Genomic DNA, 27,376 nt, shown 5'->3' with positions numbered 1-27,376 from the left:
CAAAGAAACTCTGAAAATCGGTTAGATAGAGACTACCCAAAAGAAAAACTGGCACACAACTTGACCACAAAAAGAGACAATCTAAATGGACCAAAAGTAAGTAAAGAGATTGAATTACTAAGCAAAAACCTACCCACAAAGAAATGCTCTTCCCCAGACAGTGCCACTTCTAAATTCATTTAAAAGAAAAAGTCATAATTATTCTTCACAAACTCTTGTAAAAAATACAATAAAGGACACATCAACTAATTATACGAAGTCATTATTACCTTGGTAACAAAACTAACATCTCAATTTGTATAGCAGTGAGTATTAATAAAAAAATAAAATTCATTTTAAAAAAGAATTAACATTAATCCTTCACAAACTCTTGTAAAAAATGGAGGAGGGTGTACTTCTTAGCTCATACTATGAGGCCAGTATCACCCTTATACCAAAACCAGACAAAGAAATCACAAGAAACAAAAACTATAGGTCAAAATTCCTTATGAATATTGTTACAAAAATCCTCAACAAAATACTAGCAAAGTGAATCCAGTAACATACAAAAAGGATCATACACCATGACCAAGTAGGGCTTATCTCAGGAATGAAAAGTTGGTTTAATATATGAAAACCAATCAACATAATACACCATACTAATAGAATAAAGGGCAAAAAGCATACGATCATCTTAATAGACAAAAATCATTTGACAAAATCCAACACCTTTTCATGACAAAAGCATTCTATAACTAGGAATAGAAGAAAACTTCTGCAACCTAATAAACAATATCTGCGTAGGACCCATGGCTAACATAATATTTAATGGTAACTAAAAGACTAAAGTCTTCCCCCTAATATCAGAAATAAGACAAGATATTTGGTCTTACTACTTCTATTCAACATTGTAGTAGAGGTTCTAATCAAGGCAATTAGGTAAGAAAAAGATATAGAAGGCACCCAGATTAAAAAAGAAGTAAAACTATTTCTGTTAACAGATGACATGATCTTGTATATAGGAAATTAAAGGAAGCCATAAAAAAAACTATTAAGCTAAAAGGGTTAAGCAAGTCTGCAAGGTACGAAGTCAATATATAAAAATTTACTGTAAGTCTATATACTAGCATTTCAATGGAAGAAAGAATCATCCTTTAAACAAATGGTGCCGGGATGACTGGATATTCACATGCAAAAGAATAAAGTTGGACCCCTACCTCACACCATATACAAAAATTAACTCAAAATGGATCATATATATAACTGTAAGTGCTAAAATTATAAAACTCTTAGAAGAAATATAGAGTAAATATTTGTGACTTTGTATTAGGCAGTGGTTTCTAAGATATGACATGAAAAGCACAAGTGACAAAAGAAAAAAATAGATAACTGGAGCTTATCAAAATTAAAAAATTTTGTGCTTCAAAGAAAACAATCAAGAAAGTGAGTGCTTGCTTTGGCAGCATATATACTAAAATTGGAATGATACAGAGAAGATTAGCATGGCCCCTGGGGGGGGAAAAAAAAAAAGAAAGAAAGAAAGTGAAAAAAACGACCCAAAGAATGGGAAAAAATATTTGCAAATCATGTCTGATAAGGGACTTGTATCTAGAATATGTAAAGAACTTTTACTAACTTGGCAATAAAAAGACAAGCAATTAAAAAATGGACAAAGGATCTGAATAGACATTTCTCCAAAAAAGATATGTAAATGCCCAATAAGTACATGCAAATGTGCTCAACATCAATAGCCATCAGGGAATTGCAAATCACTTCAACTACTAATATGGTTATAATAAAAAAGACGGCAAAGATGTGGAAAAATAAGAACCCTCATACATTGCCTGTGGGAATGTAAAATGGTCAGCTGGTATGAAAAACAGTTTGGCACTTCCTCACAAAGTTAAACATAAAGTTACAATATAACCCAGCCAATTGCCCTACTAGGTTTATACCCAAAAGAACTAAAAACATTTGTCCACACAAAAACTTGTACACAAATGTTAATAGCGGTAATATTCATAACAGCCAAAAAGTGAAAGCAGCCCAAATGCCCATCAACTAATGAATGAATAGACAATATACAATATCCAAATATGTATATTTGGTCTAAAAAAATAATGGAGTACTGATACATGCTACGATATGGGTCAATCTTGAAAACATTATGCCAAGTGAAAGAAGCCAGACAAAAGCCACCTGTTGTATGATTCCATTCATGTGAAATATGCAGAACAGGTAAATCCATAGAGACAGCAGTTAGATTAATAGTTGTCAGGGAGGAAGGAGAGTGATTGCTAATGTGTATGGCGTTTTTTGGTGGGTGATGAAATGTTCTAGAATTAGATAGTGGTGATGGTTGTACCACTTTGTGAATATACTAAAAACCACTGAATTGTACACTTCGAAGGGTGAATCTTATGGTATGTCAATTATACCTCAATTTTATAAAAAAAAAATTGTTATTAAAAAATGAAAGGAGCTGGGTGTGGTGGCTCACGCCTGTAATCCTAGCACTCCAGGAGGCCGAGGCGGGAGGATCATTCAAGGTCAGGAGTTCAAGATCAGCCTTAGCAAGAGTGAGACCCTGTGTCTACTAAAAATAGAAAGAAATTAGCCGGACAATTAAAAATATATAGAAAAAAATTAGCCGGGCATGGTGGCACATGCCTGTAGTCCCAGCTACTCGGGAGGCTGAGGCAGAAGGATTGCTGGAGCCCAGGAGTTTGAGGTTGCTGTGAGCGAGGCTGATGCCACGGCACTCTAGCCCAGGCAACAGAGCAAGACTCTGTCTCAAAAAATAAAAATAAAAAAGGGCATATGTCCTATAGATATTGTTGGAGGAATTTGCATTTGAATAAATGTTTCTTCCCCCACCTCCAAACGTTGTAATTGACTGCTATCTATTTGAGATGACCAATAAATAACTTATCCTTTGAAATTTAAATGTTACAGTTAATATATATGTATATTTGAGGCATTGATTTTTGCCTGAATTAATATCTCTTATCTATGAGTAGCAGTTTATTTTAAAGTTGAAAATATTTTTAAGGGAAAAATTTCTGAGCATATTAGTCTTCATATGTAGCACTTAATGTACTAAAATTTAATAAAAGTTTGAGAAGAGGCTTAGTGTTTTCTTAGTTAAAAAAACCCCACACGATTTCTAATGTTTGAGCATTTCCTTAGCGTTTAGTCAGTTATTAAAGGTTCCTTGCTCTTTCTTCAGTGACATTGGAGCCAAACAAAATAGAAGACAGAGAGTAAATGAATTTCTGAGAACTCTACATTTGACCAGTATTCAATCCATGGCGAAGCAATTAAGTAAGAGTTCTTGTGTTAGGCAATTTCCATATCTTAGTTTTTCCAGAATGAAATTTCCAAAACAGTGTTTTCCTGAGTGTGAATGTTAATACACATAAGTTTTGGGGTCTAGGTAAGAAAAATATGAATTTTTCACTCCTCTTCCTCTTTGTCTACACATTCTCTGCAATAGCACAATTACTCAGGAGTAATTTCATCTACTACTTTAAAGCTAAGTACACTGGCTTTTTCACTTTAAATACCTTTATGAAAAAAGCAAAGATCATATATGATCATTGAGGTTGACTAAATGTTTTTGTTATATAGTTATGTACAATATTATTAGTTTGCAATAAATGACACAAAGGACTATGTTGGCTGGGTGCAGTGGCTCACACCTGTAATCCTAGCACTCTGGGAGGCTGAGACGGGCGGATCATTTGAGCTCAGGAGTTCAAGACCAGCCTGAGCAAGAGCAAGACCCCCATCTCTGCTAAAAAAAGTAGAAATTAGTTGGACAACTAAAAATATATAGAAAAAAAAATTAGCAGGGCATGGTGGCACATGCCTGTAGTCCCAGCTACCTGGGAGGCTGAGGCAATAGGATTGCTTGAGCCCAGGAATTTGAGGTTGCCTTGAGCTAGGCTGATGCCACGGCACTCTAGCCTGGGCAACAGAGTGAGACTGTCTCAAAAAAAACCCCACAAAACAACAAAGGACTATGTTAAATTTTTTCTAATTTTTTTTTTTTTTTTTTAGTAGAGATGGGGTGGGGGGGGTCTCGCTCTTGCTCAGGCTGTTGTCAAACTCCTGACCTCAAGTGATTCTCCCGCCTTGGCCTCCCAGAGTGATAGGATTGGATTACAGGTGTGAGCTACCGCGCCTGGCTTAAATTCTTAATAAAAGCAAATAGATACCATGGAGCCTGATCTTCTGAAGTTGGTTATATTATAGGTAGGGTTGCCAGATTGAGCAAATAAAAATTCAGGATGCGTAATTCAATTTGAATTTCAAATAAGCAATAATTATTTTAGTGTAAGTATATCCCAAATATTCCATGGGCTATACTAAAACATTATTCATTGTTTCTCTGAAATTTATACTCAATTGGATGTCCTATATTTTATCTGACAACCCTATTTATGAGGACAGGGAGAGATTTTATTCACTCTCCTTACAAAAAGCTGCCCAGAGCAGAAGTAGTATAGAAACAGACTAGGTGGTCCTACATTTCTGTCCTTGTTGGTCACTGAACAGTTAAGGAAGTTTAGAGCAAAGTCCTAGAATTGGGCTGGCATGTGACCAGATACTAGTCTATTTTCAGGCTCAGGTAAATGGGACAGTTTTTCTAAGGATTGGGGAAAAGAGAATCACATTTAAAGTTGTGGAGAAGGGGTAAGTGCCTAAGAGGGGAGAGGAGGGTGTGTCTTATATATTGCCACAGTAAAGGCCACTTCGAACATAATTACTGTGCTCATCTCCTCAACCCCAGGCAAATAAGGTAGGTATAAATGATGGCCTATTAATTGGAAGGAGCCAGAGGGCCTGTTTTTGAATGTCTGAATTGAACATGCCAGTTAAAGGAATAGTGAGATGGGAAACTGGCCTTGCAATGAATGGACTCCACTGGAATGAAGCACGGATACCTCAAACTCACACATTCAAAACAAAAATCATTATCTTCCCTTTCAAAATCCTCCCCACTCTCTAAATTCATTCATGTATACAGCAAATATTAAAGCGGCTACTAGGTGCACACAAGTGCTGGCTCTGGACCTCCATCCTTGAACAGAACAGGCATGGTCCCTGCTGTCAGAGCTTACAGTGGAGAAGGGGAGACCATCAAATAATCACAAAAATAAATGATTACACATTATGATATTGTTATGAGGGAAGGATGTTTGGTGCTATAAATCTTTAATCAAGCTGGTACATTACTATTGATCTTTATGTGGCAATTATAATGAATAAACATTATGGATTATTATAAATATCCTGAGAATAAAATCTTTTAAAAGAAAGCACTACACATTTTCCTATTTAGGGGAAAAATATTTTATTAAAACCCTAATTTCTGGAATTTGGTAAATGTTTAGTAACGTTTGTTATAGTAGATTATATTAAACACTTGCATATTTGCTATTAGTATGATTAATCTTATTTATCCTTGTCATTGCACAAAAAGTAGTAGATAATTTTGCTTGACTGGTGAACCTCTTCCACGTTTTCAGCCCATCTTTTCAATGGTGGTTGTACTCAACCGCCCCTGTGCCATCTCTGGTCCAGAGGGTGTAATTCCTGCTAAATTGAAAGGGCAAAACTGACACCTGCCTATTTCAGTAGCTTATTATCACTTAATGATAGAGGATAGCTTCTAGGAAAAGTACTACAATACATTGAAAAGAGGACTTTTAACTGTATCTGGTAGAATTCCAAAGCACTTAACACCCACTGAGGTCAACACGGTGACTCCCATCCTTCTGAAGTGCAGCTACTTCTGGCCTGGAACACAGCTGCTGGTTAACAGCGGTACAACCTCAGAGCTCCCCACTCACGACCTTTAAGAGGAGCTCGCCGCACCCAATTAAATAACATGTATCGCTATTTTCGAATAATGCTTCTTGTATCTTGCAAATCTGCCTCTCTGGACTTTCTCAACTTGGTTTTGGCAATTTTCCGCTCACTTCTTAATCCCTTTCTCCTTTTTATCCCACTCTATATTGTCTACTAGACTGAACAATTTAGACTTTTTTACTTAAGGACTGGACGAAAAAGAATTAGAGAACTGAATTGGGGGGGAGGTGGGGTAGTGTTAAAAATTTATATGGGGGAGGGGCGGGTGCACTAACAAAATCTCCAGGCCACCTTCCTGCAAGTGTCCAGTCCTACCTAACTCCCGGTTCTCCCCCCAGCCCCCAACCCTATGGACAGGGCTAGGGCAGCCCCAGGATGAGGAGAACTGAGGGAGGAGGATCCGAGCCTCTGGCTGCAGTACTCCCCCCACCTCTGGCCCCATTTTCCCCTAAGTAGTCCCGGCGCCGAGCCTCTAGGCGGCAGGGGACCCGCCAGCCGCCGGGGGAGGAGGGCGGGACCGCAGCCCCACGGACGCTCTGATTGTTATGTGCGTTCAACTTCAAGGAGTGCGGCCCGCTGGGGGTGCAGCGGGGTCTCCGCCCAGCGCGACCCTGGCCCCCATGCGGGAAGCAGCTGCAGCGGAGAAAGCGCAGCCGGCGCCCGCGGTCTCCAGGCCAGCCGCCCGTGTTCTTCCGGCCAGCCGCCCTAGGCGGGGGAGGGGCAGAGCGACGCCCACATTCTCAGGGCCCCAGCGGTCGGCGGAAGGGCCGCGCATCGCGGAAGCTCGGCCGCAGCTGAGGATCAGCTGCTGGAGGAGGCGGAGAAGGAGAGGGCGGAGCTTAGGGGGGAAGGAGAGGGAGGGGACCGTCAGGAAGCCGCGAACGCCACCGAGTGTCTGCACACCTCGCTCTGCCTGCCATGGCTGGTTAAAGAACCATCCGGATCGCAGCGCTGGGGGAGGGTTGGGTGGGGGGAGAGCGGCGGCCGCGCGTGAGGCCGAGGGAGGGGCGGCGGCGCGAGCGGCGGCGGTGGCGGTTCCAGCATGAAGAGGAGAGCTGGCCTGGGGGGCAGCATGAGGTCAGTGGTGGGCTTCTTGTCCCAGCGGGGCTTGCATGGGGACCCCCTGCTCACTCAGGACTTTCAGAGGAGACGCCTGCGGGGCTGCAGAAACCTCTACAAGAAGGACCTCCTCGGCCACTTCGGCTGTGTCAATGCCATTGAATTCTCCAACAATGGAGGCCAGTGGCTGGTCTCAGGTAAATCAACCCCCTTCCCCTCCCCGCGCCTCCCGGCCCCCTTCCAACCTCCCCCTTTCGCTTTCCCTCGCCACCCTCCTCCTGCCCTCCGTTCCCACCCCCTCCCTTCTCAACCCCCCTTCTGCGGTGGGAAGGTTTGGTGTCAAATTAAAACCATTGCAGGGGGAGGGGAAGGAGAGGATGTCTTCTATAAAAAAGACCTAAAATGGTTGACAGCTCCTTAATTCGCTTTATCCTAAGTGCAAAGTGATCTCTCCTGATGGCTGCCCTAAAAGTGTGGGTCGGGGAGGGGGGCGAGGTTATCTCTTGACAAAGTTTGACGGCAAACTCTTCCTCCGTGTACTTTAAAAGGTGCGGGGGGCATTTTTAGGATTTGGAGGGGGAGGAGGCCGAGGCGCGCCAGAGGCAAGGGGAGCTCGAGCCCCTGTCCCCGGTGTCAAGAAGGGGTCTTGGGGCCGGGAGTCGGGCGGTGACAGACCCGGACGCCGAGGGGCTTGGGGCTGCGACCCGAGGGTTGGCGGGGTCAGCGGAGGGGAGGTGACCGGCGGGCGGTCGCTGTTGGCCGCCCCCCGCCCCGCGGCGTTCTTAGGGGCCAGCTCCATCTTCTTTACTACTGTGGTGGCCTCTTACGCGTCTTGTTTTTATTATGGTTTCGAGAGTGGCGAGGGCTCTGGAGGCTAAGGGGCACCAGCCTGAACTTGAATGCGCAACTTGCGAGGTAGCGGGTAGGTGGTCGAACCCCGGGAGACTTGTTGGCGGGAGCCTGGCGCCTGCACCCCTTTTCTCCGCGGCTGCCGCTGCGAGTGGTCTCTGCTTCTCTCCCCTCGGTCCAGATCGGCCTGGTTGCCCCCGGACTCTCCCTCCGGTTTGGGGAAAGTGGCGAAATCGAGGCCGGGGCTCCGGCCGGGCGGTGTAGGCCTCGCTCTCCCGGGGCTCCTAGCGACAGGCAGCTTAATCGATAGCCTATTGCTCCCGGGGAGGCCCTGGCCCGGCGGGCCGCGGCGACAGCTGCCCCGGGGGAGGTGAGCCTGCTGCCGGTGGGGGCGCTCGCAGCCACCTTCCCCCTCCTTCCTGGGGTCGCAGGCCTAGGGTCAGGGCGGGTGGGGATGGGCGTACGCGGGGGCCAGGGGGCGGCTCCCTGAAACCCGGCTCAAGGGAGGAGGGCGAAGACGGGTGATTGGGCGTTCCCGGTAGCCTTGTGCCCTCCTCTGTCTCTTTTCCTACATTGGGAGGGATGAAAGGGGAGCCCAGCGCTGGACGTGGCGCTTAGCTTCACCCAGGTCGGTCCCCAGATGGCTTTCTAATTTTGTCAGTGGGCCCCTCGCCAGAAACTTCTGGGATCACGGCAAAGCATCCGTCTTCGTAACAGTCGGAAGTGACATGGGGCGTTCGGTCCAATTTGGGGATAGCAGAGATGAGTCTTATGTGATCATTTCATGAGAAACCTTCTGGGGTTTCTACAGAACTTACTTGACTCTTCCACCCCAGATCGTTTTCTCTTCGACTAGGTAGATTTGGCCCTAGATCATCCCCTGAAGAAATCTGATACTCCACTTCAAGGTAGACCCCAAGCAAAAGCTTCCTTCCCCTACACCACCATATAAAATTTTATCAAATAAATTCCAAGGGCCAAAATGGAGAAAGACTGAGCTCCCAGTTTCCCTCCTACTGCTTCTTCTGTATTTATAAGATGATTCCAACAGAAATATTCCCGAACACAAGAAAACTTTCCCTTTTGAGTGAGGGTATTTGAGGGTACTTTTTTATAAGACAACTGAGCTAATCATGTTGATTATATCATAAGTAGTCATTGCCCAGCTTAACACACTTTAAAAAAATAACAAATTTATTGGGATAATTCACATACTGTACAATTTATCTGTATAAGGTTACATTTCAAAAAGCATTAAAAAGTTCCCTCCATTGTCTACCAGTTATTACTCCCCTATGCTTGACAGGACCTTCCCCTGTATCTTAAATGAACTCCATTTTCTCTAGTCTTAGCCAGTTTATTTCCTTTGGCTTAATTTTAGCATTAATTTTAGTAGAAGAGGAGGGTCCTAAGATAGGGCAGGCCCTCGTAGACCTCCTTGTTCTAGGCATTTATTTCTTTACTTTTCTAGGCCTGAGTTGCTCATCTCCATCAGAACTTCCTGGGTTCCAGCCTTCCTTGCTCCTTGCTCCTCCTCCCTCCCCCACACTCCTTCTAGCTCAGTTCTTCCTGTTTCCTTTTTATCTACTCCTGTCCCTGTTCTTAGTCCTCCCAAAAGGCTTTTCCACTGGCCCCTCCAGTTTGGCTCAGAGTAGCTTTTCCTATCTGTTCCCTGAACATAGAGTAATAGTTAAAAAGCCTCTTAGCTATTTACCTTCTGTTATGAGTATAACTTGTGTTAATAGAAAGTTCCTCCTGTTTGCCTCAGATAAGGAAGTCCCCTTTGGGAGTCATAGTACACCTTAACTTGTTAAAGCTAATTAAATTTTGTTCTGGGAAGTCCTTCAATAATTTTCCCAAGTTTAAAACTATTTAAAGTGTCATGTTTACATTTTTTCTTTTCTATCCTTGTCCCTCCTTAGCAGTTAACACCTGAAGGGGGATACGCAGTATTTTGATGATAATGCTGTCTATCCCCAAAGTTGTAATGTGGTAGGATGCCAAACTCTGGGATGGTAATGAGATTATTTTTATGCATTTTGTTCTTGTGTCTTGTCTGGATTGGATAAAACCCCAGTGGTGATTAAAATGATAGATTGTTCATTGTTTTCATTTCTCAATTGTTTGGGCAGGGTCACATTTCTTTTATCTGACATATACTGTTTGATAGAATTAACTTAGAACCAAGGCAAAAATAGTATTTGTGTAATTCCTGTGACTATATAAAATGCTGTTAGTTAAGAATATGTTACTTTTCTTTTCTTTTCTTTTTTTTTTTTTTTGAGACACAGTCTCACTCTGTTGCCCAGGGTAGGGTGCCATGGCATCAGCCTAGCTCACAGCAACCTCAAACTCCTGGGCTCAAGCTATCCTCCTGCCTAGCCTCTCGAGTAGCTGGGACTACAGGCATGCACCACCATGCCTGGTTACTTTTTTCTATATATTTTTAGTTGTCCAGCTAATTTCTTTCTCTATTTTTAGTAGAGACAGGGTCTCGCTCTTGCTCAGGCTGGTGGAACTCCTGAGCTCAAACGACCCACCCACCTTGGCCTCCCAGAGTGCTAGAATTACAGGCGTGAGCCACCATGCCCAGCCTACTTTTCTTTTTTGAGATAATCTTGCTCAGTCACCCTAGGCTGGAGTGTATTGGCATGATCATAGCTTACTGCAGCCTTGAACTCCTGGGTACAAGCAATCCTCTTGCTTCAGCCTCCAAAGTAGCCAGGACCATAGGCTCACACCACCATGCCCAGCTAAATTTTTTTTTTTTTTTTTGAGACAGAGTCTCACTCTCTTGCCTGGGCTAGAGTGCCGTGGCGTCATCCTAGCTCACAGCAACCTCAAACTCCTGGGCTTAAGCGATCCTCCTGCCTCAGCCTCCTGAGTAGCTGGGACTATAGGCATGCGCCACCATGCCCGGCTGATTTTTTTTTTCTATATATTTTTAGTTGTCCAATTAATTTCTTTCTATTTTTAGTAGAGGCAGAGTCTCGCTCTTGCTCAGGCTGATTTCGAACTCCTGAGCTCAAACAATCCGCTGCCCGCCTCGGCCTCCCAGAGTGCTAGGATTACAGGCGTGAGCCACCACGCCCAGCCTCCAGCTAAATTTTTTAAAAAAAATTTTGTAGAAACAGGATCTGGCCGTATTGTCCAGCCTGGTCTTCAATTCCTGGCCTCGAGTGATCCTCCCACCTCAGCCTCCCGAAGTGCTGGGATTATAGGCATGAGCCACAGCTCCTAGCCATACATCACTTTTCTAATCCAACAACTAGCCCTTTTTCCAGGGCATAGTGAGTGAGGCCAGCAGTTACTAAGAATAAACCAGAGAAAATAAGGAAGGAGAAAAGGTGCTGTGCTTGGAAGTGAGATTATGACAGCAACAAGTAGAGGAATGGTTGTTTGACACTTTAAAACATTGCACAATATTTTAACCTAGAAAGTACTTTATCTTTCTTTGTTGTTGACTAAAAAAGTCATCACTATGGTACCACATAAGGCAGTGTGGTATAGTAGATACATGGTTAAAATCACTGCTATGTCATTTGTTTTAATGTATGACGTAGGTCAAATTACTAAGCCTCTGTGAGTCTGTTTTCTGAGGTATAAATGGGAATGCCAGCACCTACCTGAAGGCCTGCTATGAGAACAACGTTGGGCAAAGTATAGGTTGGATGCTGAACAGAGTGCCAGGCCTCTCAGAGAAAATGCTGAATTTGTTTTCTTTCCCTTTTGTACTTATAACACATGGTGTCATTAATAGCTGACATCTGTTCTTACAGTATTGGTAATACATGTGTGCAAATTGGGCAGACGGGAGTGTGCTGTGATTTTTTTTTTTGATGTGAAATGAGGAGGCACAATGTGGTGTGGAAAGCACCTGGGATTTGATGGCAAGTGATTTGAGATGGAGGCTTTACCAGTCACATAGTGTATGAATTTAGGCAAATCCCTTCACTCATCTATAAAATAGAGATAACAAACTGCCCTCACTGGTCATTGAATAGTGGTAATGAATGGTTAATGAAATATTATATGTGAAAGTGCTTTATAAACTACATGATTTTGAATGAACATTACTTTTTATAAAGACTAACTTATGCTTGATGATTAGTCTCTTAGAATATTTTTGTCTGTTAGTCCTTTGTCAGATGGGGAACAACACTGTATGTTGAAGTGTTACTTACAAGAGATCCTAACAACATCAAGGAGGTTATATTGTGCTACACATATTTAGGGGATATCCTGGGTTTACCTTTTAGGTCTTTGGTTGCAAATTGCCTTCACTGCTTCCTCTTATGCTTTTCCTTTTCCCTAGAAGGGGTCCTTTATATGTTTGCTTAAAGTCTTTTTTCTTTGGGAAGAAGGCGAACATCTTTTTGGGATCTGATTGGAAGCATAATCAGAATTCAGCTCTGCGCGTATCTGACTTGGATTGTAACTTTACCATCTTATATCTTGTAAAGGGCTGTGCAAACAATCTTAGCGGTACACAAAAATAAAGATTCAGTTCTTTAGGGAAGGGAATTGCTATAATATTATTGTCCTTGAATTGAGGTTTAAGACATTGGAACCTATAAAGCTAGCAGATTAATAGCCCATAAGTGTGAAGTTTTGAGTTACAGTGAGAGATTATGATCTCTTTTTTGTGCTTATGAGTAAATGTAGGAAAAATACCTTCAGAGGCTTTTCAAATAGCTTTAGCAACTATGATGTTTCAAAGTGTTAATTATGTAGGAATTGGGAATGGGGAGAGGCATTTAGTTGCTTGGTCATCATGTTTATAAATGGGGATAACTATTTAGCCTATTTCTAGTTCACATAGGTCTCTGACCTTATTGTTCATTTTAAGGATCTATAGTCTATAGAGAGACTTAGGAGTATGAACCTGTAAGTCAGGCTGCTTGGGATCAATACCAACTCAACTACTTGCTAACTGGGTTACCTTTGACAAGTCACTTATCCTCTCTGTGTCTGTTCCTCATCCATGTAATAAGGATAATAATACCTCAGACGGTTGTGGTGAGGATTGAATAAAATAACATTTTGGACATTCTTAGCACAAGGGCCTAACTCACAATGTTGCCCTGGTTGCTACTGCTGCAACTGTTGTTGTTTTTGCTTGAACGTCATAAAAAGCTTTTAGGAGATTGACACCTTCAACATCTCATATTTACTGCATATGGCATAGTACACATGAAAAATTGAGAAAGATCTCCGTGAGGTGAACTATTAAAAATGCTTTGTGAGTAAGCTTAACCAGAATCATCATTAAAGAATATTTTTAAACATCAAATAATAGTGATGATTATAACTATATGCTTAATTTGAACCTATTAATGGTCATTTCCTGTTGCCCAGTCACAAGTTATATCACATTTTATAGAATCAGTTTTTTGTAAATAAATTAGTTTAAAGTCACATTATCTACAGGTAAGGCATTTGGCTTTAGTCAGTTAAATAAGGGTTGACTTTATTAAAACTACTCATGTACTTCATTAGAATGAATTTCTTGGTCCTTGTTAGTTATTAGGAGAAATATGGCCAGTGGTGGGGCAGATGTGTGACTTTGAAAAGCTTTCGTAGTATATACATTTTGATGAGGTAATTGGGGAATCAATCCTTGAATTTTCTTCTCGCCTTTTCTATTTACTGGTAAGCCGTTGCTGGGAAAGTATTAAATTTTATTCTTTGGTCTGTTTATTAGTTCAACACATAGTTCTTTTTTTTTATTCCAGGGTACAAACATTATAGTTACACTTTATGTCTTTGCCTCACCCAAATGCAGGTTAAAGGCATGCCCTTCCCTCCCTTTAGTGCTCCCAGTGTCCTTTAGTTATAGATTTGCCCCCCCATCCCCCTAATCCCTAGAGAATATTTCTGTCATGTGATCACCCTAGTGTTGATCAGTTAGTACAAATTTGATGGCGAGTACAAATGGATCCCGTAACACATAGTTCTTGATTGGATACTATTTATAAAGACAGGAGCTATGAGAAGAACAGGGATGATAAAGCAAACATAAATTATGCTCTCCAGAAGTTGGCATTTTAGGAGTGTAATTCTCATTTGTAACAGTACATGATCCTTTTTAATTTCTCCTCTCTGCCTTATGATACTTCAGTAGATACTTGGTTTTTCTCTGCTCTGCCATACTTACTATAGCAAAAGTGCTCTTGCTTATGAAATTTGGTGGGAAAGAAAGAAGGCCCATAGAGATGGCCTTGGGGGACTTTGCTATGATAAATTATAGGGATCATGACATAAGGATAAAGTAATACAGATATTTATAGATAAGCATTATTTGTCCCACTTGTTCTTCAGTCAGCTAATTGATATCTATCAAAGGGTGGAAAATTTAGAATCATGCCTTAAATAATTCTACTTTAAAATAACCTAATGAGGTTTAACTCTTGATCATTACACTTCTTAGACTTTATTAACACATCAAAAAATTGTCTTTGTGTTCAGTATTGTTTGAAGGATCATTGTTAATTTGCTTTATGCCAATGCATTTTTGATTGCTAAGAGTTCCTAAGGAGAGCGGTAGCCCTCAGTTATGTATCCTGGCCACCACATTGAAGGTGTCAGCCCAGATATAAGCATGTGCTCATTCACTGATTATTGATGGATTTGGTTGTAAAGTACAATTGGAGTCATTTAGATCTGGGAAACTTTATTGACCAGTAAAACTTGACACACAAATGGATAATGCTGTCTGAATTCCAAGTTAAGAAGTGGGTGCACAGGAGTTTAAGGCTGCAGTGAGCTATGATTGCGCCACTGCACTCTAGCCTGGGTGACCAAAAAACAAACAAACAAAAAAACAATTCGGTGCCTTTATTTTCTCATGCATTGAGTGAGGCAAAGAGAGCATGTTCATAAGAGCACTTTCATTGATAATAAATGTGGCACTTAATTTTGATCTTTTTTTCTTTCTGGTGGTTTTAAGAAAAGAAAGTAATTGCTTTTCTTGTTATTTTAGTTTGAATTTAGATAGTCAATGGTGGTGTTAAAGTCTTTTAAAATTAAAGGAAATAAAATCCTAATTCAGATGAAGATTATGTAGGTTAAGAAGGAATCAATTCTGTTTTCAATTTTTGTTGCCCCACATATTTAAAAATCTATGTATATATGAAAACTAATGTTAATTTGCTTGGATTAACTCTTGGATTATTGTGAGAATATAAAATTCCATTTCTTTTCTGTTCAATTCTCTGTCCATTAAATGTTTTGATTTGAAGTTATAAAGATTTGGTTACTACTTGCCAAAATTTGGGCTGTAAGCTGAATTTAGGTGATCTTTGAATATTTAAATTTTGATAGTTAAAATATTTATTTTTATACACATTAGAAAAATTAACATGAATAAAAGATTTTTAATAGATTTATTACTTAAGGTGAGATTAAATTTTTAAAAGTCAATTTGAAGAAAAATACTGGTAAAGGTGTTTCATGGATATGGCAAAAATCAAAAGGCGATCAGGATTGACTGAAGCTTGGGAAAATACTACATTAGGTAACCCTTTTAATGTCTTCTTTTTTTCCTCATGAAGTCAGAGAAATAGAAGCACCCTCATTTTACAGAAGAGGGAGCTGAGATCTCTTAGGAAGGTGACTTGCCTAGAGCTGCCTGGTTAGTTTTTGGCAGTCAGGACTCTAAGGTAGGGCTCATTGTTCCCAGGCAGGTGCTATTTCTTTTTCCCTTTCCTTTTTGTAGGGCAGGCCACCTTTTCTGGATCTGTTCTAAATAATTGAAAGCTGAATGTTAGCAATTTCTGGAGCACATGTACAGCTCTAGTTGATCCTCTTAAATGATAAATTGTATCTGTGTTTACTGTAAATAAGGTTAACATGTTCTACTTAAGTATGTTTATTCTTAAAATATTTGTTGAGTACCTACTATGTGTGCCTCTTTAATCTTAATGACTATAAGAATTATTATTTAACATTTATTTAGCTTGTAACCTGTGCCAGGCCTTCTGCTAAGTACTATATATGTCTTATTTGCCACTTGGAAAATAGCCAGTGTTACCTATAGTGTAGAAAGGCAAGGACATTTGAAGGTTTTTTCATTAATTGTCATAACTAAGTGCTAAAGAATCAAGAAAAGACTTTGATAAATTACTGCTGAGATTTCTATAATGCAGAGAAACAGGCAAGGCATTAGTAGACAAATAGATATTAGAATTCATTTTTTGTGGTTAAATGAAGTATAATTCTAGGGATGAAAAAAGATTTTTATTACCATGGTCTATTACTTTGGTCCTTGTAGAAAATTTGATTCCAATAACTGCTTTCCACATTTTTGTTCTTTTCAGTTTTAATACTTAGTTACCACTGCCTATTATAATATAAGCTTCCTAAAACTTAGCTCTCATTGTCTCATTGTCTTACGTTCCCTGCCGATCTCCCAAAAAATTATGGCATTCTCCAGTGTCTACCAAATTAAGTAGGGATGCTGTACCCAATGTTCAACTAAGATATTGCTATCTATAAGAATAAATGTTTAATGAAAAAAATAGGTAATATTTGATGATGTCGTTCATTTATCAAATATTATTTGGGGGCATTTCCTGTTCCAGGCATATGTACTGCTTAAAAGAATCTTTTCTAAGTTAGAGATAGTACTGTTTTTTTTTAGACAGCGTCTTGCTCTGTTGCCCAGGCTAGAGTGCAGTGGTGTCATCATATACTGCAATCTAAAACTCCTGGGTTCAGGTGATCCTCCTGCCTCAGCCTCCTGCATAGCTGGCACTACAGGTGTCCCACCATGTCTGGCTAATTTTTTGTAGAGATGGAATCTCACTATGTTGCTCAGGCTGGTCTTGAATTCCTGGCCTTAAGCGACCCTTCTGTCTGGGCCTCCGAAAGTGCTAGGGTTACAGATGTGAGCCATGTGCCTGGCCTAGGTATAGTACTATTATCCTTTTATTATGTATGAGGAAACTGAGGCTTAGAGAAGTTAGGTAACTTGTGAAAGCTCCCATGTTTTGTGGTAGAGCTGGATTTCCAGGCTGGGTCTGCATATATTCTAAGACACATTGCTAACTGCTCTGAACTTTTTATAATGTTATATACATTTTTAAAGGATCTGATTTTTTCCCTTTATTCTCATCTCATGATGCTGTCCCTCTGATACTTTGCTAACTGCAAATGGAGGAAGGCAGGTGGAATTAAGGAGATGGAGCAGTGGTCTTGGAGCTAATAAGCTGTCTGTTCACAGCCACAGTACTCAGTACTCAAGCAGATCTCTCTTGGTGCTAGAAATCACCTCACCTGGATTTTGGTCTTTGTGGTCATCTAAAGTCTCCTCTTCACCCTTTATGTGTTCCATACTTGCTTACATAAACCATGTGACTAACTCCCATTGGGTTAAACTCCCTACTTTAGTCTAATTAGGAGTAGGTATACTCTGGTTACCAAGTATCCATTAGCCCTACTAAAAGTACAAACAATACATATGTATTTACTGAACTTGTAATTTGAGGTTCATAACTGTAGAGAGCATGCTGATTGATTATATTTGGCTGAATTTCAGCCAACAGAAATAAATATCTTTCCTCATATAGTTTACACATGTGGAGAAAATATCTATGCCTGGGGCACAGATGAATACTTGTGCTTCAGAATAAAGTGTTTTTTGGAAGAAGGTGTAAACACGTAACATGGGCTTGTTTGCCCAGAGAGCACAGGTAAGACATTTGGAAACACTTTTCCACAGACACAGTATCATAAAGGGAAGTGTGACTCCTAGACCAGATGATAAACCTATTTAATCCTTAATGAATTTGAAGCATAGTGTTCTTGTAAGTAAAATTTACTTCTGTCACCAGCAACTTCCTTCTGCTTCTGTGCAAAAGAAGGCTTTTCATTTTTAGGGTCATTCACCGATCGGGTGAACAAGGAGGATTGCCCTGTAGGTGATGATCTTAGACTCAATTTGCTCTTTGCATTGATTTTCTTAGAGATTTAGGGTAAGACTTGATAGTAGTAGTTTGTCACTTTAGTTATCTGCTCTTCCCATGCCTTCCTGTTCACACTTTCATTGCCACCTTGCTCACGCTTTGCTTCTTGCAGTGTTGAATACCAGAGATTCTATCCTATACCACTCAGGTTACAGAGTTGATATTCATAGTAGGTCAGGTCCTTGTGTTGTACTCTAGTACTATTTTCCCATCAGGGTTAATTTTAAAATGAAAGTTATATTCTTGAGGGATGGGATATGTAGGAGTCAATGAGAAAATGGCATCTGAGGAAATTGACAGGTTTATAATAGATCCAGGTAGCAGAGAAAATGTTGGCAGAAGGGCTGATTCCCACCTTTTTTCTGCCTCTGCTGGGGCTCCTCCTGGTTGATAAGGTGAGGTAAGATTACTTTATAAGGTTGATAAGGTAACTCTATGTTCCCTGCCTACCTCGCTCGCTGCCTGCTAGGGTCCTTTATAACTAAGCTGGCCATATATGCTGTTTTACTTGGGACGGCCCTAAATTCCCCCATGACCCTGGTGTTGTAATTATTAGTGCTCCTTTCATTCTTAAAAAAGTCCAAGTTTGGATGATAAATTATGTGGTCATCTACTTAACTCTCATCCAAGCTGTCTGGTACTCAAGTAAATCTAAAGTGCCAGTCTCCTAACCCCTCACATTAACCATTGAAGGATTGAATGCCTCTGGTGGAAAAGCCTCCACCCTCCCTACCTCGGGTCTTTCAGCTGCCACTTTCACGATACCAGATAGAGCCTGAGAGGCAGCGTGTTTGGGTTAGTCATTTGTCCCCTCATCTTTTCATTAGAAAGGGGGAAAAAAAAGCTAAAACCATTAGGAGAATGCTAGGTCCAGAGGCTGTTACCCCTTCCTTTACATATACATCTTATAGTTCTTGTTCTACTGTTTACTTGTATATATTTTTTAAAAAGTCTTGTGGCTTGTTCCTCTTTGCAGAGTTGATTTTAAGGAACGATTCTCCACTGAGTTGAGATCTTTTTCTGAGGACTTTTAAACCAAAAGTGGATATAATATTGATATTAAAACCATATTATAGGTTTACTTTTGTGGAGTTTCTATGCAGCACCAGAGTATATTTGGAGTAAAAGTTGGCCCTTTAGTGTATAGCTTGACCCTGAAATGGGTTTTCAGGAATTAGTTTTTCTGGTATATGGCCAATTGGCTGTAGAATGTCTTTCATGTTGTGAAATGTCATCATTAAAGAAATTTAAGTGATCTGGTTAGAGTATAAATTTCACCATTCTTACTTGTGATCTTATGCTTCTTGTGTTCTGTCTCTATAGAATCACAGAATTTTGTTGCTAGAAAGGACTAACGATCATCTCAGTGAAGTCTTTAATTTTACATACAAGGAAACAAAGGAGCAAAGGTAAAACAATTTGCTCAGTAGGTCACAGCTAGAAGGTATTAGAATCAGGATTAAAATCTGAGTCTTCTGTAGCTGGGTGTGGTGGCACACGCCTGTAGTCCCAGCTATTCAGAAGGCTGAGGCAGGAGGAATGATTGATCCCAGGAGAGTTTGAAGTTGTAGTAATCTGTAATATGATGATGTCACTGCACTCTAGCCTGGGCAACAGAGTGAGACCCTGTCTCACAAAAAAAAAAAAAATTCTGGGTCTTCTGACCTGTACCCTTACTAGGGAAAGCCATGAGGTTCTGCATTTATAAAAGACTTGCTCAAGTAAAGTGTTAAACTCTGTGAGTGGCTAACACTGCCAGTACATTCTATATGCAGTTTCATTGTCCCTGAACTAGGTTTTGATTAAGTTGGTAGTGCCCCATTGTTTTACAGTTTTACAGATGAGTAAGTAGAGATTTCCCAGGGTGGAGGCAGACAGTCATTCTGAGTCTTTCAGTTTTAATTCTTAGCCTCCTGAGCTATACTTCCTTTCTTTGGAAAGTCTTTTTTCCCTTCCAAGAACATTGCTAAGGAGGAGGAATTTTTTGCAAATCCAGATGTCTGTCAAAATTTTGTTATACAACTTGCCCCATTCTAAATTTTGATTCAAGTCTTGTATCTACATTCTTGTATCTTTTGTGTTACTACTTGGACTAAGTGACTAAGTGACTAATTGGAGGATTTTAACAATCCTTTGAGGATTGTTATGTTTCTTTTTTTATAGCTGCTTGACCATGTTTGATGACTTAGTACAGAGACCTCATTATTTGCTGCCATAGATGGCTGAAGTATATGCTTTGCCTTAGATATATAGTAGTCTCCCCATCCATGAGGGATACGTTCCAGTACCCCCATGGATGCCTGCAACTGCAGAGAGAATGTTAGGTAGGGATAAGGAGGAGGGGGAACAGATGCTTTGTCTAGGGATTTCCATTGAGAAATAGATGATGTTAGGAGATGCTTTGTCTACTAGGAGGAACAAATTGATCAGAAAAGGGGCTTCCAAAAAGGAAAAGATGATGTGTCAAGAGGTCCGCAAGGACTGAGCAACCAGAAAGAAGTAAGAAGGCCACAAAGTGGAGATATGATCATGGCCACTGGAGAGTCCTTAGAGCATGTATACAAGTAAGGTGACAGTATCCTCAAGTGACCTACCCTCATTAACATAGTAAAAATCACACCCACTCATGCCATGACAGTTTACAAATACGATGGCTACCCCCAGAAATTGCCATGCAAGGATAGAAAAGGGGAGGATTCGCCATTCCTGGAATTCTCCACCTTTTTCCAAGAAAAATTATGAATATTCCACCTCCCACTTAGCATAGAATTAGGTAATCAGCATGAAGGGGAGAAATCTTGTTAAACTCAGGGTCTTCTCCATTCTCAGGAGATTCCTTCTCTGGAATGCACTATGCTTTAATTAACTTTGGTGCTTTGCTTGCTTGCATCTGCTTGGTCTGCCCATTTGCTCTGCTGACTTGGTACCACCAGTAACCATTCTTTGGTACTGGGAACCACGAACCAGGGAACACAGACCTGACATCTGGTCCCCACACCTGACAAGTACTGACTCCTATGTATATTATGTTTTTTCCTATACATACGTAGCTATGATAAAGTTTAATTTATAAATTAGGCACAATAAGAGATTAATAACAATAACTAATAATAAAGTAGAACAGTTATAACAGTATACTGTAATAAAAGTTACATGAATGTGTGTGCTCTCTCTCTCAAAATGATATTTTTGAGCCTTGGTTGACTGCGGACAACTGAAACTGTGGAAAGTAAAATTGTGGATGGGGGGTACTGTTACTGGCAAGAAATAACTGAAATTTGAGTGTTTGGCTGCTAGCCCTTGATTTAGTCTCAGAGTTGACATCTCTGTTTATACCTGCTGGTGGGTGGGTGGGTGGTAGTGTGCCTTCCCAGGAGGACTATGAAAGCATTGGGGCCTGCATTGATTCAATCTTTTTGAATTACCCAAGAAGAGAAAAGAAAGCTTTATTATGTTGTTAATTTTGCTTATACAAGGAATTTTGCAAAATTCAGGTAGGCAATGTTCTTATATGCAAAAATTAAAAAATCAGAAACTGCTCAGAATAGATGAAGAGTATCTGTGATATATTTAGGAGAGCATATTGTCCAGGTTAGTTCTCTATGACAGATAAGACTGGAGATGAAGACAGCCTGTGGTCTGGGAGTACCTTACAATGCGACATCCACTATCTTAATAACTTTCCTGTAGAACCTTACTGTTGCTGAGGCCCTGAGAACCTGCTCGTACTGTCCCCCTAGCACTATTTGAGGAGGTTTTATTCTTTGACATGTCACTAATTCCATACTTTACTAACTTTACTATTAAGAATTGCCTGTTGAATCATACAAGCATCAGAATATGGCACTTATAGGCCTGTCACCCATTCATAATTTTATGAATTCATACATATGTATTAATTATAGGAAATTTGGAAAATAAAGAAATATTTAAAGAAAAGAAATAGTTCCATCTACTCAGGATGACCATTGTTAACATTTGGAACATATCTTAGCCTTTTTTGGTACATATTTAGTATACGTATTTCAAAAATAAAATTGGATTTAGACTATATTATTTTATAACTTTTTTTACTTAATAATTTTTTTCATATGTCATGGAATATTCTTCTAAAGCAGGATTTCTCAACCTCAACAATATTGAAATTTTGGGCTGCATTATTATTATGCTGCCCTGTGCATGGTAGGATGTTTAGCAACATCCCTGGCCTCTACTCACTATACGCCACTAGCATCTTTCCAATTGTGACAACTAAAAATGTCTCCAGATACTGTCAAATTAAATGGGGGGAAAATATCAACTGAGTTGAAAACCACTGTCCTCAATCAACAGTTCTCAAACTTTTTGGTCTCAAAACCTCTTTATATTCTTAAAAATCACTGAAGAACTCAAAGAACTTCAGTTTATGTGGGTCATATCTATCATTTTTATTGTATTAGAACTTAAAAAACTGAGAAAATTTAAAAATTCATTTATTTAAAAACAGCAATGTAAACTTAATATTAACATAACATTTTAATGAGAAAATATTAAATTTTTTATTAAATGAAAAAATATTAAAAATACTGTATTTTCCAAAATAGGAAAGCAGTGAGAAGAGTGCCATTGTTACATTTTTCCAAATCTCTTTGATGGCTGTCGTAATGGAAGGCATTTGCATTTAATTTGTTGTGAAATATTGGTTTAGCTAAAGTATGTAAAGAAAATTAAGCTTTATGAATATCTGTATTTACAAAAGGGAAGAATATTTTAATGCCTCAGATAATTGTGTATATTACTCTTTGATACTATATCAAAACTCAACAAATAGAAGTTTCTTACAGATTAGTTGCAATGTGGAATCCAAAACCATATCAAAGAACTCATCATAGTCTGTACATTAAAATCCATTAATCTGGGGCCGGGCGCGGTGGCTCACGCCTGTAATCCTAGCACTCTGGGAGGCCGAGGCAGGCGGATTGTTTGAGCCTAGGAGTTCGAAATCAGCCTGAGCAAGAGTGAGACCCCGTCTCTACTAAAAATAGAAAGAAATTAATCGGACAACTAAAAATATATAGAAAAAATTAGCTGGGCATGGTGGCGCATGCCTGTAGTCCCAGCTACTCGGGAGGCTGAGGCAGAAGGATCACCTGAGCCCAGGAGTGTGAGGTTGCTGTGAGATAGGCTGACGCCATGGCACTCACTCTAGCCCGGGCAAAAGAGTGACACTCTGTCTCAAAAAAAAAAAAAAAAAAATCCATTAATCTGTCTTAAACTTTGAGCGGATCTTTCCATCCATGCATTGTTTTACATCATACATTGATCATTTGGAAAATACAGATTGACTGAGTTTTGCAGGTTTTCCAAATCTTGACGTGTTTCATTATATAAAATATTTTTAAAAATCACATGTGTTAATTTTACCACCAATCTCATCAGAAAAGTCTTTAAATTCACCATGGCAAATAAAAGTTTTCCAAAATTTTTATTTTCATTTGAAAGCAACAAATAATGCCACTTATTTTCCTTGAAGTGACAGACTCATCTTATTCATTTTTGAGAAAATATTGCCAAATACACAAGTCTCAACCATACTTTGTCAGTCATTTCGAGTAAAAATGGTATTCCATGAAAAAAGCAGCTAGTTCAGTTCACAATGCAAACTATCACATGTATATTTTTTAACAAAATAATCATCTTTCTTCAGTGTACAGTAGAAGTTCTTCATGTGTACTTCCCGTTTCCTCAGAGTATTAAGATGTGTACTCTGGTTGAAACTTGATAAAATTATTTTTACTGTTTCAAGGACATTCCTAAGTGAAAGTAGCATTTGTGTCTTACTGCAAGTGAGTGGCAAGTTAAGAATATACTGAGGACTGGTACAATTTGCTGTCATTGCCGTCATTAACACTAAGGTACCAGTGGTTTTATCCACCATTGCTTTTGCATCATCAGTACAAAATCAACACAGTGAAAAAGGCAAATAACATTATAGTTTTATTGTGAAAATAGTTTTGACTTTGCAGACCTTCTGGGGTCCATGGAACACACTTTGAGATCAGCTGTTCTGAAGCATGATGTTATGGCATGTATCCTGTGAAGTGTCTACCTCAGAATTTAACCAGTACTGTCTTATTCCTTCTATTTATTAATATTTTTGCTTTTCTCCAGTCCTTATAGCTAAACATTTGCGAAAAAAATTTTTCCCTTGGAATAAAATCTGTAGAAATGGAATTCTGGGTCAATGGATATGAATTTTTTTATATTTTGAAGATACATTTGATATATATTACCAAATTGTCCTCCAAGATAGTTGAAACAACTTATTTACTTTTGTATTATGAGACTTCATCATGACTGTTGCTGGGCATTATTTTATCTTTCCCAATTCAGTCAGTATGCGAAAAATGGTATTATTTAGAAAGTATATTATGACTTAAATTCTCATGTAACTGGCTTTGATTACCAGTGAGGTTGAATATTTTTATCTTAAGTTTTGGCCATTTTGTAGTCTTTAGGCTGATTACGGTGCAACTGATTAGGTTGCAACTTTCTTTGTTAAAGTAGTCACATTCTCCTAATGCCTTCTGAGATTATTCCCTAGTTACCTTGTTTGCATTTGGGTGTGTATCAAATCTCGGCCTCAGATTTAGAGGCCCTCTCTTAAGGAAGTAGTAAATGTGCCTGGTGACCTATTCTCCAAATTTTGGAGGTTTGAGCCCCACCTTTTTGACTTCTGTCATATTTAAGGGGTATCATCCGTGCTGTTAACATTTTTTCTAAGTTGACTCCCCTTAAAACAATGTTTGAAAGAAAACTTTATATTACGATAATGTCTATGAAGTCATGGGTTTTATGTACTAGTTGTTTTTTTCTAATACACCTTAAAATACATAATTATTAAAATTATTTCTCTACTGTCTAAAACCATCCAGTGGCCTATGTTTACCACATTTTAGGAGAGCAGGGGCTTTGGAATCAGACATCTTGGATTTGAATCCCACTCTGCCTCTAACTGGTGGTGTGCTCTTGGACAGGTGAGTTCAACCTCTTTGTGCCTCAGTTTTCTCACTGGCAAAATGGGAATATCAGAGAAGATGATCTCTTAGGTGCCTTCCGACTCTATTCTGTGATTCCGGTGTAAGGAGAAGGGGATATTTGAATATTTGTGAATTTCTTTCTCTGTTCCTGCTCAGGAATTAAAGACATTGTCTAGGGTTAGTATTTAAAAATCCTAGCCTTGTTAAATTGAACTGCTATTAGTCATCTGATTTTGGAGAAACCATTTTATTGTATGGATCTCTAGTTGTCTAGTTAGGGTATTGCTGCTGCTTTAATACTTCCTTCCTATTTAATGTGAAATACTCCAAGCTAGGAGCCAAGGAGAGACTGGATTGCATCATGGTAAGCAGCACAGTCTCTGGAGCTAGATTACCTGGATTCAGATCCCAACAGTGACTCTTAGTAGTTGAGTACCTTCAGGTTATGTAGGTTTTCTGTAGTTTCATCTGAATGATAAGGATAGCACCTTATCAACAGGAAAGGATAACAACAATACCTGCTTCATGGCGTTGTTAAAAGGATTAGAAGAGCTACCACGGATAAAACCCTTAGGATAGTCCCTTGCCCAGAGTAAACAATAGGTGATGTTAGCTATTGTTGAGTTCAAGTTGCATAATGATTAGCTAATATTTACCTAGCTCTTAATATGTATTAATATCAGGGAATGGGCCAAGTCACTTATACAGTTCTATCTCATTAATCATAATAATAATGCTATGAAATAGGTAGAGTTATTTTCTCAATTTTATAGATGGGAGGACTATAATTTAGAGAGGTTAAGTGACCTGTCTAAAGGCACACAGCTGGTAAGTGGTAGCAACATTGAGAGTCAAACCTGTGTTCATATATCCTAAGCTTGTATTTGAATGCTGTGCCATGCTGCCCCACATTACATCCACCTCTGAAATAGGTCTAATTGCAGAAGTGGCAGGCTTGGGTAAATAGAGATTAGTGCTCTTGATGTTTTTTAAGTGATTTGTGGAGAGAATGAATATAAAATCTCCCAAATTTGTATATGATGCTAGTTCAAGGCAGTGAAATGCCAAACCAATGGGGGTAGACTGCAGGAAACTTTGTATGAGTGGAGTTAGTGAACAGCAAAGTGCTAACTGAATTTCGGGGTAAGTGAGTGTAAAGTAAAGTAACTTAAAAATAACTCAAAGTGCTTGTAGAATGCTATGCTCCGAGTTACTCAATAAGGACTTGAGAGTCTTTTTAGGCTATTACTTCAAGGTCAAAAAGGCCAGCAAACATTTTACCACTGTTAGGATATTAGGATGACTATTTTATATACAGGGTGTCCCAAAAGTCTCCGTACGAAGGAAAGGTTTTGTAAAATTTTGCAATAAATATTCTGTACACACACACACACACACACACACACACACACACACAGGGAAAATAACGTGGGCAAGGATGTGGAGAAATCAGAACCATTGTGCATTGCTGGTGGGAATGGAAAATTGGACAGCCACCATGGAAAATAGTAGCGCAGTTCCTGAAAAAGTTAAACAAAATTACCGTATGATCCAGCAATTTCATTTGTGGGTATATACCTAAAAGAATTGAAAATAGGGAACTTGAACAGATACTTGTGCACCCATGTTAATAGCAGCATTATTCCCAGTAGTCAAAAGGTAGAAGCAACCCAGTATCCATCAACAAATGATTGGATAAACAAAATGTAGTCTTGTATATACAATGGAATATTGTTCAGCCTTAAAAAGGAATGAAGTTCAAGCTTAACGCTAAAACTAAAAAAAAAAAAAAAAAAGAATGAAGTCTGACACATACTACAACATGAATGAATCTTGAAGACATTGTGCTAAGTGAATAAGCCAATCATGACAAGACAAATATTGTATGATTTTACTTACAGAGGGTACCTGGAGTAGTCAAATACAAAGAGACAGAAATGATGTTTTTATTATTTTTTGGGGGGGGACAGAGTCTCACTCTGTTGCCCTGGCTAGAGTGAGTGCTGTGGCGTTAGGCTAGCTCACAGCAACCTCAAATCTTGGGCTCAAGTGATCCTCCTGCCTCAGCCTCCTGAGTAGCTGGGACTACAGACATGCACCACCATTCCCAGCTAATTTTGTTTGTTTGTTTTTGTTTTTAGTTGCCCGGCTAATTTTTTGTAGAGACGGGATCTTGTTCTTGCTTAGGCTGGTCTAGAACTCCTGACCTCAAGCAATCCTCCCTCATCGGCCTTCCAGAGTGCTAGGATTACAGGCATGAGCCATCCTGGCTGGCCCTCTCTGATCCTTGTCTAGAAAAAAGGTCTGTTTAATCCTTACCTCACAAGCAAGGTTAAAATGAGATGTATGTGTGACTGAATTTCTATACAAGTATGAATTATTTTCAACTTTGGAAAAATAATAAAACAGACTTATTTTTTATTCACTGGTGTAGCTGGGCTGTGTGACACACAGACACGTTGCTGCTTCTTGGAGCTTAGGAGAGGTATGGTTGACACAAAAGAAGGATTGGTTTCACAGAATATACTCACTGAAAAGAGGAATAAATAGGCTGAGAAGAAAGCCAGGCTGAATGATTTTCCTTTAGTCTTCATAGTTTAAACAAAAGAAAAAAAAACTTCTAAAAAA

The 27,376-nt window shown here is 39.6% G+C and overlaps 1 protein-coding gene across 1 annotated transcript in view; it reads left to right on the top strand.

Moving 5' to 3' along the window:
* The first annotated feature begins 6,775 nt into the window (after positions 1 to 6,775).
* DCAF5 (DDB1 and CUL4 associated factor 5) overlaps positions 6,776 to 27,376 on the top strand; it is a 108,555-nt gene continuing 87,954 nt past the window's right edge. Inside the window, exon 1 of the mRNA XM_012656043.1 lies at positions 6,776 to 7,112. Within this exon, the coding sequence (XP_012511497.1) occupies positions 6,899 to 7,112 (214 nt within the window). The 5' untranslated portion in view covers positions 6,776 to 6,898. The remainder of the gene's footprint in view (positions 7,113 to 27,376) is intronic.

This window comes from Propithecus coquereli, unplaced genomic scaffold (genome assembly GCF_000956105.1).
Source record: "Propithecus coquereli isolate 6110/MARCELLA unplaced genomic scaffold, Pcoq_1.0 Scaffold5, whole genome shotgun sequence".
Taxonomy (NCBI): domain Eukaryota; kingdom Metazoa; phylum Chordata; class Mammalia; order Primates; family Indriidae; genus Propithecus; species Propithecus coquereli.
This window is presented reverse-complemented; position numbering and strand designations above follow the sequence as displayed.